The sequence below is a fragment of the Puma concolor genome, chromosome D4 (genome assembly GCF_028749965.1).
Source record: "Puma concolor isolate L17-30 chromosome D4, mPumCon1.1.hap2, whole genome shotgun sequence".
NCBI classification, from domain to species: Eukaryota; Metazoa; Chordata; class Mammalia; order Carnivora; family Felidae; genus Puma; species Puma concolor.
This window is the reverse complement of record NC_141679.1, coordinates 88,145,635-88,159,682: the sequence shown is the minus strand read 5'-3', so window position 1 is coordinate 88,159,682 and position 14,048 is coordinate 88,145,635. Positions and strand designations below refer to the sequence as shown.

The following is a 14,048-nucleotide window of genomic DNA, read 5'->3' as shown; positions in this document are numbered from 1 at the left end:
GCAGTCAGCCAAGCAGCACTGGTATCTTTTCAGGTAAGGTATCACTAAAGGACAAAGAAAGGTAGAGATTTAGAAAACTTCAGCAGATAGGCTAGAAAACACACCACATTTCAGCACAGAGAAGCAGGGAATGCATAATGTTTACAAAGATATAGGAATAAAAAAAATGTGTTTACTTCCTCCTTCAAAGAGAAGGCAATTTCAGGGGCTCTTTGTAATATAAGCTATACAAAAACTACAGAATCCACCCAAGAATACCAGCACTTACCAGCTCTCTCAGAGCTGACCTTCCAAGCAGAATTGTCCACAGTTCCCTGCTGCTCCTGAAGAATGACAGAAAGCAGAGGTAATTTTGCACTTTCATTTTTTTTTAAGGTTTCATTTATTTGGGGTGGGGGAGGGTAGAGAGGGGGAGGACAGAGGATCTAAAGTGGGCTGAGCTGACAGCAGTGAACCTGACACAGAGCTCTAACTCACAAACTGTGAAATCATGACCTGAGCCGAAGTCGAATGTTCAACTGACTAAGCCACCCAGGTGCCCCTGCACTTTCAGAGAATACAAATTTGATAAGCTGTCTCACAGTATCTCATCTATTCTCTGAAATCAGGAAACTCAATGTATAAAGCAATTTGATGAAATTCTAGACATTAATCCTATTCTATTTTTCTTATAAGTTTGATGTTCAAAGTAGAAATTAAGAAACTAACATATAACCTAAACCAAGCAGGTACTATTAAAAATGAACATGGCCACCACATTTCAATGCATTTAAGATGCCATTAATTGGGGGCGCCTGGGTGGCTCAGTCGGTTAAGCGTCCGACTTCAGCTCAGGTCATGATCTCGCGGTCCGTGAGTTCGAGCCCCACGTCGGGCTCTGGGCTGATGGCTCAGAGCCTGGAGCCTGCTTCAGATTCTGTGTCTCCCTCTCTCTCTGCCCCTCCCCCGTTCATGCTCTTTCTCTCTCTGTCTCAAAAATAAATAAACATTAAAAAAAAAAAAGAAAAAAAAGATGCCATTAATTGAAGGATACATAATTATTTATGTTCTATCAATAATAAAATGCATTGCAATTTCAGAGGTATTAAAGTATGCAAAAATGTATATTTTAGAATTAATGAAATATAAAAATTAGTGAATTATCTTACATCTTCTATGCTAAGGCACTGCCTCAATGCAGCATTTTATTTCTACCTCCTCCCCTCTCATTAAAATGTAGTGACAAATAAGGAGAATCTAGAAAAGGAGTATATCGTGGCGCCTACGTAGCTCAGTCAGTTAAGTGTCTAACTTCGGCTCAGGTCATGATGTCACAGTTTGTGAGTTCAAGCCCTGCATCAGGCTCTGTGCTGAAAGCTCAGAACCTGGTGCCTGGTTCTGACTCTGTGTCTACCTCTATCTCTGCCCTCCCCCAAGCTTACTCGTGCTCTCTCTTTCCCAAAAATAAACATTAAAAAATTTTTTTTAATAAAAAAGGACTATATTTCAAGCCACCCATGACTTCCAGAATTTTTTTTTTACCATTTTATTAATTTTTTAAATTTACATCCAAGTTAGTTAGTATACAGTGCAACAATGATTTCAGGAATATATTTCCTTAATGCCGCTTACCCATTTAGCCCCTCCCCCCTCCCACAATCCCTCCAGTAACCTTCAGTTTGTTCTCCATATTTAAGGGACTCTTTTGTTCCCCTCCCTGTTTTTGTTTTTGCCTCCCTTCCCTTATGTTCATCTGTTTTGTATCTTAAAGTCCTCATACAAGTGAAGTCATACGGTATTTGTCTTTCTCTGACTAATGTCACTTAGCATAATACCCTCTAGTTTCATCCACATAGTTGCAAATGGCAAGATTTCATTCTTTTTGATTGCTGAATAATACTCCACTGGATACGCATACACACACACACCGCATCTTCTTTATCCATTCATCTATCGATGGACACTTGGGCTCTTCCATACTTTGGCTATTGTTGATAGTGCTGCTATAAACATGGGGTGCATGTGCCCCTTTGAAACAGCATACCTGTATCCCTTGGATAAATACCTAATAGTGTAACTGGTGGGTCACAGGGTAGTTCTATTTTTAATTTTTTGAAGAACCTCCATACTGTTTTCCAGAGTGGCTGCCCCAGTTTGCATTCCCACCAGCAGGGCAAAAGAGAGCCTCTTTCTCCGCATCCTCGCCAACATCTGTTGTTGCCTGAGTTGTTAATGTTAGCCATTCTGACAGATGTCAGGTGGTATCTCATTGTGGTTTTGTTTTGATTTCTATTTCCCTGATGATGAGTGATGTTGAGCATTTTTTCATGTGTCAGTTGGCCACCTGGATGTCTTCTTTGGAGAAGTGTCTATTCATGTCTTTTGTCCATTTCTTCACTGGATTATTTGTTTTTTGGGTGTTGAGTTTGGTAAGTTCTTTATAGATTTTGGATACTAACCCTCTGATATGTTGTTTGCAAATATCTTCTCCCATTCCGTCAGTTGCCTTTTAGTTTTGCTGTTTCCTCTTTTTTTTTTTTAAGATTTTATTTAAGGAGGAGCACCTGGGTGGCTCAGTCAGTTAAGCACCTGACTTTTGATTTCAGTTCAGGTCATGATTTCATGGTTCATAGGATGGAGTTTCACATTAGACTCCATGCTGACAGTGCGGAGCCTGCTTGGGATTCTCTCTCTCTCTCTCTCTCTCTCTCTCTCTTTTTTCTGCCTCTCCCTTGCTCGCACTCTCTCTCTCTCTTAAAAGTAAATAAGGGGCGCCTGGGTGGCTCAGTCAAGCTTCCAACTCTTTTTTTTAAATGTTTATTTTTGAGAGAGAGACAGAGCACAAGCGGAGGAGGGGCAGAGAGAGAGGAAGACGCAGAATCCAAAGCAGGCTCCAGGTTCCAAGCTGCCAGCACAGAGCCTAACTTGGGGCTCAAACTCAAGAACCGTGAGATCATGACCTGAGCCAAGGTCGGCTGGTCAACTAACTGAGCCACCCAGGTGCCCCAAGCGTCCGACTCTTGATATCAGCTCAGGTTATGACCTTATGGTTCATGAGTTCACGAGTTCAAACTCCGTGTCAGGCTCCAGGCTGGCAGTGCGGGGCCTGCTTGGGATTCTCTTTCTTGCTCTCTCTGCTCTTCCCCCATTCAATCTCACTCTCTCTAAAACAATAAACGTTAAACAATAAAAATGAGTGAATGAATGAATAAATACATACATACATACATAAGGGGTGCCTGGGTGGCTTAAACAGTTGAGCCTTCGACTCTGATTTTGGCTCAGGTCATGATTCCAGGGTCATGGGATCAAGCCCCGCATCACGGTCGACAATAAGGGTGGAGCCTGCTTAAGATTCTCTCTCCCTCTCCCTGTTCATTCTCTCTCTAAAATAAATGAATAAATAAATAAATAAAATTTAAAAAAAATTGTCTCTCAGGGTATGTCTGGCTGGCTCAGTCAGTGGAGTGTGCACTCTTGATCTCAGGGTGGTGATTTCAAGTCCTATGTTTGGTGTAGATTACTTAAAAATAAAATCTTTTAAAAAAATTGTCTTTCAGGATTTTCCCATCAAAGAGGTTTAAAACCTAAAATTATAAACCTCCTAAGGGTTAATGCTTGTAAGAAAACTTCAGTTCTGCTGAATTAATAGACACCAACTCCCAGAGCTGCACTGTCGAATCAGTAATCATTTATCTGATGACAAGAGCATTACAGCATTCACTATTCAAAAACTGGCTTTGGATCAGGTCACGATCTCACAGTTCATGGGTTCCAGTCCCGCATCTGGCTCTGTACTGGCAGTGCGGAGCCTGCTTGGGATTCATTCTCTCTCCCTCTCTCTCTCTCTCTCTGTCAAAACAAATAAACTTTAGGGGCGCCTGGGTGGCGCAGTCGGTTAAGCGTCCGACTTCAGCCAGGTCACGATCTCGCGGTCCGTGAGTTCGAGCCCCGCGTCAGGCTCTGGGCTGATGGCTCGGAGCCTGGAGCCTGTTTCCGATGCTGTGTCTCCCTCGCTCTCTGCCCCTCCCCCGTTCATGCTCTGTTTCTCTCTGTCCCAAAAATAAATAAAAAACGTTGAAAAAAAATTTAAAAAAAAAAAAACAAAACAAATAAACTTTAAAAAAGAAATAAAAAAATTGAAGGTCTGAGGCGCCTGGGTGGCTCAGTCGGTAAGCATCCGACTTCAGCTCAGGTCATGATCTCGCGGTTCGTGAGTTCAAGCCCTGCATCGGGCTCTGTGCTGACAGCTCAAAGCCTGGAGCCTGCTTCAGATTCTGTGTCTCCCTCTCTCTCTGTTCTTCCCCCACTCACACTCTGTCTCTCTCTCAAAAATAAATAAACATTAAAAAAAAAAAAAAATTAAAGGTCTGAGTAGGGGCACCTGGGTGCCCAGTCAGTTAAGTAACCAACTCTTGGTTTCGGCTCAGGTCATCATCTTGAGATTCATGTGTTTGTTGGGCTCCGCACTGAAAGTGCTTGGGATTCTCTCTCTCTCCTTCTCTCGCTGCTCCTCCCCCCACACACAGGTGCTATCTCTCTCTCTCTCAAAATAAAATTAAAAAAAAAAAAAAAAAGATTCTCTCTCTTTTCCTCTGCCCCTCCCCCCTTCTCTCTCAAAAATCAAAAAAACAGCATACACTTGAGAACTTTACATAGGATACCTTCTGATTTACACAGAATGGATTAGATACCTACTATATAACACATAGCTAACAATAGGGCTGACAGTACATCAAAATTAACAGAAAGAAATTTATCATTAATTGAAGGCATTTGTATGCCTGAGCTAATAAATCAAATCACTCTTGATCATTCATCTTCCAATTTCAAAAAGCCTGGGCATCACTGAGCTTTCATTTATCCACATTTGCTTTCAGAACTTAAGTCCCTAGCTACAGAGGTAGCAGTGATTCCCAGAAGAAACTCCAAAGACCACTGCCCACACTATGTAGTGCCCACACTATGAAGCCCTGCTGCCAGGGCCTAGAATTCCTTGTTTTGTCAAAGTCAAGCTGTGGGTTTTGGTTACACCAAAATCTGTAGTTTTTGCTTTAAAAAAAAAAAAAAAAAAAAGATTTTATTTTTAAGTAATCTCTACACCCAACATGGGGCTCAAATTCACGACCTGGAGATCAAGAGTCACATGTTATAACAACTGAGCCAGTCAGGCACCCCCCCCCCTTTTTTTTTTTCCTGAGAGTGAGAGAGACAGACAGACAGACAGAAAATCTTAAGCAAGTTCCACTCCCAGCTAAGAGCCCTCATGACCTCATGACTGTGGGATCATAACCTGAGCAGAAATCAAGAGTCAGAAGCTTAAACAACAGAGCTATCCGGCAGCCCCGCCGTTTTTTTTAAAATAAAATGTCCCGTAAGAGTATTTCTCAACTCATACTTGATACTCAGATCACATACAACAAAATCACCTGGGAACAACACAGCAGTACCACAGAATCCTGGTCACAACTTAGAGCTACTGTTTCTCAAAGGACAGGCATGGGAAATCTACATTTTAAAATGACCACACAAATGAATTCCTAAATCACCACTGCTCTAGGGTATCAATTTATTTCAGAGGAGCAGGTAAAAGACCGGTCAGTACAGACCCTATCTGCCTTTTATGTTTGATATATAGTATTAGCCTTTTTTTGGCAGAGAGAAGGGGGGAGAGGAAGAGTCTGTTAACTAAACAAGATTAGAGAGCACTGTCCTAGACTAAAGCAGTAACTTTTATACTTGCTACTCAAAAAAAAAAAGTGTTCCTTTAGAAATTAAAATTTTATTGGCAAAAAAAAATTTTTTTAATTGGCAAAACCACATCACGTTCCTTTTGTTACGTCAAAAATAGGGGTGCCTGGGTGACTCAGTCTGTTGAGCATCGGACTTCGGCTCAGGTCATGATCTCACGGTTGGTGAGTTAAGCCCTGCATTGGGCTAGCTGCTGTCAGCATACAGCCCACTTTGGATCCTCTGTCTCCCTCTCTCTGTCCCTCCCCTGCTCACACTCTCTCTCAAAAATAAAAACATTTAAAAAATAATATGTCAAAAATAATAATGTCTACTGATATGAGTTTTTGATAAAAAGAATAGCCAACACTAAGCATTTATAGTATACAGACACTGTATTAAGCATTTAACACCCTGTCTTATTGACAACTTACTGACAACTCACTTATGAAGCTGATACTGTTATTATCCCCATTATTTCTTCAGGAAATTAAGGCCTAAGAATACTTAAATAATTTGTCTAGTGTCACAAAGCTAACATATAATAGATCCAGGGCTTGGAGCTACGGCTTGAACCCAGGTTTGCATAATTCCAGAGTTTAATCATTACATTACATTCACTGCTTCAAGTTGCACTCAAGATTCATCCTACAACAAGCAAAGGCTGAGGAGACGCTTTCTTTTCTACAATGGCAACACATACCCTTAACACGGTCGCTGGTACAGAGGAGAGGCTCAAAAAATACATGCTGGGGGGAAAAAAAACCACCATGCTGATGGGGTGCCTGGCTGGCTCAGATGGTAGAGCATGTAAATCTTAGTCTCAGGGTCATGAGTTCAAGCACCACGATGGGCAGGATGGGCAGGCTTGGAGCCTATTTAAAATAATAAATAGGAAAAAAAATAATAATAATAAATAGGGGCGCCTGGGTGGCTCAGTCAGCTGAGTGTCAGACTTTGGCTCAGGTTCATGAGTTCAAGCCCAACACTGGACCCCCTGCTGTCAGCATGGAGCTGGCTTCTGATCCTGTCCTCCTCTCTCTCTGCCCTTCCCCCTGCTTGTACACGCGGGCTCGCTCTCTCTCAAAAATAAATAAAGTATTTTAAAAAATAAAATAAAATAATAAATTCTTAGGTGAAAAAAAAAAAACCCACAACATGCTCATGAATTAGTATCAAAGAAAGAATGACGAGTCCCTTCTCGACCTGCAATGCCTACAGTCTAAGTGGAACAGAAAAATCAGAAAACCAAAATTATATGTAGACATGCCAAGAGAAAGGAGAATAAAGGAGAAAATGGTAGTTTATCAGGAAGGAAATCCTTGTGGAAACCAGTGTCTCTGGTTCCTTGATTTGTACACATTTTCCAGCCTACGAATAATGAAGATACAAATGAACCTAAGACCCTCATGATCCTTATTAAGTTTAGCGTTGGGGGGCGCCTGGGTGGCGCAGTCGGTTAAGCGTCCGACTTCAGCCAGGTCACGATCTCGCGGTCCGTGAGTTCAAGCCCCGCGTCGGGCTCTGGGCTGATGGCTCAGAGCCTGGAGCCTGTTTCCGATTCTGTGTCTCCCTCTCTCTCTGCCCCTCCCCCATTCATGCTCTGTCTCTCTCTGTCCCAAAAATAAATAAAAACGTTGAAAAAAAAAAATTTTTTAAGTTTAGCGTTGGGAATGACAAAGGACGTTAAGCACACATTATACAATCAGCGAGAAAGTAGAAAGTAACAAAAAGCATGATCCTAACAATTAGACATTACAAAGGAATATAACCACAGAAGTAAGACAGAAAACAGTCAGGGAAGAGAGAGATCACTAGGAATTTATTCAGGAATCAATGCAAGACTTCACCTCAAATTGGAACCTTAAGGTTTAACAGGTAATTCTCAAGACACAACAGCCATGGCCAGAACCGTGACGTCTAATCCAAAGCCTCAGGGAGACATCTTCTATATATGTTTTCAAGAAACAAAATATTCCTGGGGCATCTGGGTGGCTGAGTCAGTTAAGCGTCCCACTTCAGCTCAGGTCACGATCTCACAGTTCGTGAGTTCAAGCCCCGCATCGGGCTCTATGCTGACAGCTCAGAGCCTGGAGCCTGCTTTGGATTCTGTGTCTCCCTCTCTCTCTGTCCCTCCCCCGTGCATGCTCTATCTCTCTCTCTCTCAAAAATAAATAAATGTTAAAAAAAAAAAAAAATTCCTGAAGCCAAGACTACACTGTATGTTAACTAACTTGAGAATAATAAAAAGAAACAAAATATGTACTGTAGTGTCTCTCACCTATTTTCACAATAAATAAGTCTGAGCTAAGTACTTGGAGGAGAAACCAAAGCACAGAAACTAAATACCTTGCCTCAAAGTTAAAATTTTAAAAATGTACTGAGGGGCGCCTGGGTGGCTCAGTCAGTCGAGCATCAGACTCTTTATTTTGGCTCAGGTCACGATCCCAGGGTTGTGGGATCAAGCCCCATGTCAGGCTCCATGCTAAGTGTAGGGCCTGCTTAAGATTCTCTACTTCTCCCTCTGCCCTTCTCCCCTGCTCGCACTCTCTCCATCTCTAAAATAAAAAAATAAATAAAAATAAAAAAGTTCATTGACTTTCGGCCCAATGTTCTCGCAGACAACACAGAACTCCATTCCTCAAAGAGCTGGAGTCCATGGAAACTGGAAATTATCTTCCCTAGAGAGATCCATGTGGTTGGAAACCTCTGGGTGAAAGCTAGTAGGAGGTTAGGAAGAAGAGCCTCTACGACTGAGTCCTTTCGGTAGAAAACTGAGACACAACCAACCTACTCTGACATAGTTCTTTTGAGAACTATATTGAGAACAATATTCCACAGCGATAATAAATAAAAGTGGCCACTGTCCCTGGATGCCCGGACTCCACAGATGAGGTAGACACCTATCATGTGAACGGAGCTGTAAGCTTCCCAGGACAAGCTTTTCGAACCACAGTTGCTGTGTTTTCTTAGCACACGCACACCGCTCAGACTTTTACGAACACACTAACCGATGAACACAAGAGATACCTTAAAATGCCAATATTCAAACTGACTGTCTGCCAAACCCTGAGTGACCTTCCCAAAACATTCAGTGATGGGGGCGTATTACTCTATTTCTGGCTAGGGCCAGCTCCTATCAACATACACAAAGATTCTCCTACAGGCTTCAGAGCCACCTCAATACTGCTCTGAAAAGGACTCACACTTGGAGAAACAGGCCTAAAGGGTAAAACAGACTGAGGTCACTTACAAATCAGCAGGCACCGGGAAGAGAATTTAACTTTTCTCTTAGTCCAGACCTCCAGGCATTTCAAGCAGAAGGCTGCTGCTCAGTAGAATTCCAACTGTTGTAACGTGCTTTCCAGCAGAAGAGGGAAAGATTACTTTAACACACGCCCTGGGCGAAGCACTGCTTAGAAACCCGAGCGTCATTCCTTCCATCTTCAGGTCTGAGTCTGGTAGGTTCCCCAGGACGACCGAAGCACCTCTCAGGCAGACCAAACCCTTTCCTTGCCTTGTTCGCGTTCACTGAGGAGGGGGCCTTACCTGGCAGGAGCTAAACTCTACCCAACCTCCACGACGACTGTGAAATAAAGAAAAGGAAAGGCAGGCGCCGCGACCCCAATGCTGCCAGAGCAAAGAGCTAAGGAGGAAAAGGCAAACTCATCCTCACAAAGTTCAGAAGGAGTCCCGGAAGAGCTCCAAAGGGGCTCCTGGGCGGCTCGGCTGGTGAAGCATCGGACTTCGGCGCAGGTGGTGATCTCACACAGTTCGAGAGCTCGAGCCCCGCTTCGGGTGAGCCCAGCTTCTCTCTCTCTGCCCCTCACTCATTTGCACCCTCTCTCTCAAAATGAATAAGCTACTAATAATTACACCTACATGCATAATAATAAATATACGTACGATAATGAAGATACAGTAACTGTAATAAAAACATATATGTACAAAAAAAGAAAGCTCCGAAGAAGAAGAAACTCTTCACTAAGAGCTGAGAGGGGAAAGGAAGTGATATCCGAGAAGAAGATGGGCAACGTTTGTAGTATTTACTGAGTGTCGAGTACATGCTCGTCTGGGTGTCGAGGATACAGCAGTACAGAAGACCCCGCCCCCCCCCCAAAAAAAGTGGGGACAGCGTGCGGGCACAGTAAGTGACAGGGATGCTGAATTTTAGGCCGGGGGGTGGCAGGGCCGGCCGGAAGACGCTTCGAGCGGGAACGTGGAAGCTGGAGGTGTGGCGATCTGGTTCAGGCTTCGGAGTGGGGCTGCCTTCGGTGTGAATCCTCCCTTTAGCCCTCGGCGAAAGTCCTCGGATCCGCGAGTCGTCTGTAAGGGAGAAGCTGCCTCCCGGCCTCGAATCCAAGGAGATGACGCTTCGGAAGCGCTGGGCCCGGGTCTGGCGCCACTAAGCAAGCGCTCTTCCAAAGTAAGAACGGTCTCCTCCTTCCTAACATTTCATCTTCGCGTCCCCAAAGTCCAGGACGGTGCCCGGGACCTCTTCAAGGGTTTGGGCCCGTCGGCTGGCGGAGTCAAGGCACCAGAAAATGAATGGATGGATGGATGAAAGGCTGCGCGGAGAAAGAGGGGCAGAGACCGCAGGGAGGTGGCTCGGCGACCCCCGGAACAGACCTCCCAACGAGCACATGGAGGAAACCCGGGAACGTCGCCGGAGCGGGGCACCCGAGGCCGCGGCGGGCACGGGGGGAGGCTGCGGCGGGCACGGGGGTGGGTGGGGACTCCCCCGGGCGACCGCGAAGCGTCCCGTCGCGCCTCGAGGGAGCGTCACGCCAGACGAGGAAGCGCGGGGCGGGGGGGGGGAGGGGCGGGGAGCCGAGGAACGCGCCCGTGGGGAGAGAGGAGGAAAGGAAAGCGACTGGGTGAGGAGACGCGAGGCCGGCGCTGAGGAAAGGGGGTGAGGTACCGGCCCCGTCTCGGAGAAGTCGCCTCAGATCCCCGCGCGCGAGGACCGTCTGGACGTAACCGCCTCCCGGTCTCGGCGCCCGTCCACCTAGCCGGGCTTCGCCCCGCTACCGCGGCCACAGCTCGCCCGCAAGTCCCGCCCGGCTGCCGCTCGACTCAGACCCCGCGCCTCACAGCCACCCCCGCCGACTCGGCCCGCTCCGCACCTCACACACGGCCCGCCGGCGGCCGCCGCCATCTTCGCGCGCGCGCGCGCCCCAGCCCCGCCCCCAGACGCCTTGCCCACGTGACCGTTCGCCTCCGGCCGGGCTGTGGGCGGTGCTCTTCGTCACGTGACGGCGGGCGGGGTCAAGATGGCGACGCCCAGAGAGGTGAGGAACCTGCGGCGGGGGCCCCCGAGGCTGTAGGGAAAGCGGCCAAGTGGCAGCGTCTATGCCCTAAGTGGGAGGCACTGGAGGGTGCCTGGGCGCCAATTATCAAGCCTCAGAGAGTGGCCTGCCCCCAGTGGAGCTTCCCTCCTCGCCTCTGGAGAACGGAGAGAGAAGGTGCTGGCTGTGTGAAGCTGTCGCTGTCGGCCTGGCAGGGCTTGAAGGACCCAGAAGCCAAGACGTCGCTAGTCACTCCGGTTTCCCCGGGGCCCCAGGTCTAGAGACATGACCCGAGAGTACGCTCCCCCGGCCTCGGGGACCGGCGCTCCGCTGAGCGGGTCGGTGCTGGCAGAGGCAGCAGTAGTGTTCGCAGTGGTGCTCAGCATCCACGCAGCGGTGTGGGACCGATACTCGTGGTGTGCCGTGGCCCTCGCGGTGCAGGCCTTCTACGTCCAGTACAAGTGGGATCGGCTGTTACAGCAGGGAAGCGCTGTCTTCCAGTTCCGAATGTCTGCAAACAGCGGCCTGCTGCCGGCATCGATGGTTATGCCTTTACTCGGACTGGTCATGAAGGAGCGATGCCAGTCTGTGGGGAACACGTACTTTGAGCGCTTTGGAATTGTGGTGGCAGCCACTGGCATGGCAGTGGCCCTCTTCTCTTCAGTATTGGCACTGGGCATCACCCGCCCAGTGCCCACCAACACTTGTGTCATCTCGGGCTTGGCTGGAGGTGTCATCATTTACATCATGAAGCACTCACTGAGTGTGGGCGAGGTGATAGAGGTCTTGGAGGTCCTGCTGATCTTCGTGTACCTCAACATGATCCTTCTGTACCTGCTGCCCCGCTGCTTTACCCCTGGGGAGGCACTGCTGGTATTGGGTGGCATCAGCTTCATGCTCAACCAGCTCATCAAACGCTCTCTGACTGTGGTGGAAAGCCAGGGTGACCCAGTGGATTTCTTCCTGCTGGTGGTGGTGGTAGGCATGGTGCTTATGGGCATCTTCTTCAGCACTCTCTTTGTCTTCATGGACTCAGGTACCTGGGCTTCCTCCGTCTTCTTCCACCTCATGACCTGTGTGCTGGGCCTTGGTGTGGTCCTGCCCTGGCTGCACCGGCTCATCCGCAAGAACCCCCTGCTCTGGCTTCTTCAATTCCTCTTCCAAACAGAGACCCGCATCTACCTCCTAGTCTACTGGTCTCTGCTGGCCACCTTAGCCTGCCTGGTGGTACTTTACCAGAATGCCAAGCGGTCGTCCTCTGAGTCCAAGAAGCACCAGGCCCCCACCATTGCCCGGAAGTATTTCCACTTCATCGTGGTGGCCACCTACATCCCAGGTATCCTCTTTGACCGGACACTGCTCTACGTAGCTGCCACTATCTGTCTGGCAGTCTTCATCTTCCTGGAGTACGTGCGCTATTTCCGCATCAAGCCCCTGGGCCACACCCTGAGGAGCCTCCTGTCCCTTTTCCTGGATGAACGAGACAGTGGACCACTCATCCTGACACATATCTACCTGCTCCTGGGCATGTCTCTTCCCATTTGGCTGGTCCCCAGACCCTGCACACAGAAGGGTACCTTGGGGGGAGCAAGGGCCCTGGTTCCCTACGCAGGGGTCTTGGCTGTGGGTGTGGGCGACACTGTGGCCTCTATCTTCGGCAGCACCATGGGGGAAATCCACTGGCCTGGAACCAAAAAGACTTTTGAGGGGACCGTGACCTCTATATTTGCGCAGATCATTTCTGTAGCTCTGATCTTAATCTTTGACAGTGGAGTGGACCTAAACTACAGCTATGCTTGGATTTTGGGCTCTATCAGCATCGTGTCCCTCCTAGAAGCATACACGACGCAGATAGACAATCTCCTGTTGCCTCTCTACTTGCTGATACTGCTGATGGCCTAGCTGCTGTGCAGCAGTGATGGAGGAAACAGGGACATGGGGAGGATGAGGGGTCCCCACAGCAGCCAGCCACTTGGGCATGAAGAGCCAAGGGGTGAGAAGCACATTGGATTTTTCAGTTCATTCAGATTCAAAATAAAAGTCAAAGCGCTTCTGGTTTTAGTTTTGCTGATATTTAAAAAGAAAGTCTTTTTTTTTAAGAAAATGACTCTTTTTTTTTTTTAAATGTTTATTTATTTTTGAGAGAGAAAGAGACAGCACAAGCAGGGGAGGGGCAGAGAGAGAGAGGGAGACACCATCTGAAGCAGGTTCCAGGCTCCGAGCTGTCAGCACAGAGCTCGACACGGGGCTCGAACCCACCAACAGTGAGATCATGACCTGAGTCAAAGTGGGACGCTTAACCGACTGAGCCACCCAGGTGCCCCAGAAAACAAGGTTTAAAGGATAGCACAACAACACAAAGAACTTGTGTGTATTCTAGCCGCCCCCCCCCCCCCCCCCCCCCCGCCCGCTCTACCTCACCTTGTGATCCTGGATGCGGTAGAGTGTAAAGGTTACCACTTCAGGTTCTGGAGTCAAACTAATCTGGTCAGAGTCCTTGGCTACACTATTTTACCCACTCTGGGCCTCAGTGCTCCTGTCTGCAAGATGGCAACAGGAAGAGCCTGCACCTCACGGGGTGCTGTGAGGTGAGATGTGTGAAGGATCCAGCCCACAGCCCGTCCATAATGAACAAATAGTAAGGGAAAGTGTCATTATTACCCAAGGCCAGTCCTCGTCCCAGCAAAACGGCAGGCAAGCCAAGAGGTTTTATGGGCTGTACTTGGAGACCAGAGTGACCTTATTCCCCTGCCTACATTTGGAGGAGAAGCCAAGAGGAAGTAGCCAAGCACATGTGCTTTCCTAGGAAGCGCTGAAGGCGAGAGGTGAGATCGTCTTGTAGCAGGCCTGGAAGGGCTGGAGGAAGAGTATCCGGCCGGGGCTGACTTCCTGTTTCAGCCTGCTCCACCCTTGCCTCACAGCCTCTGCTGCCTGGCTGAGCGTTGCTGACGAAGGACTGGTTGGACGGCCCATGGTCCGTATCAGAGGGGCCCTCCTGAGACCCTCCCACACTCCAGTCATGTCCAAACCTGTGTTTCTTCTCTTGGTAAG

The 14,048-nt window shown here is 47.7% G+C and overlaps 2 protein-coding genes across 2 annotated transcripts in view; one reads left to right on the top strand and one right to left on the bottom strand.

Moving 5' to 3' along the window:
* NUP188 (nucleoporin 188) overlaps window positions 1–10,913 on the bottom strand; it is a 55,977-nt gene extending 45,064 nt beyond the window's left edge. The window contains exons 1-2 of the mRNA XM_086684226.1: window positions 10,836–10,913; window positions 269–323 (exon numbers count right to left, since the gene is read on the bottom strand). Of these exons, the coding sequence (XP_086540352.1) occupies window positions 269–323; window positions 10,836–10,867 (87 nt within the window). The 5' untranslated portion in view covers window positions 10,868–10,913. The remainder of the gene's footprint in view (window positions 1–268; window positions 324–10,835) is intronic.
* Window positions 10,914–10,918: 5 nt separating this feature from the next.
* Window positions 10,919–13,054, top strand: DOLK (dolichol kinase). The gene has a single exon (XM_086684227.1). The coding sequence runs from the start codon at window positions 11,283–11,285 to the stop codon at window positions 12,897–12,899; it is 1,617 nt and encodes a 538-aa protein (XP_086540353.1). The 5' UTR covers window positions 10,919–11,282; the 3' UTR covers window positions 12,900–13,054.
* Window positions 13,055–14,048: the final 994 nt, after the last annotated feature.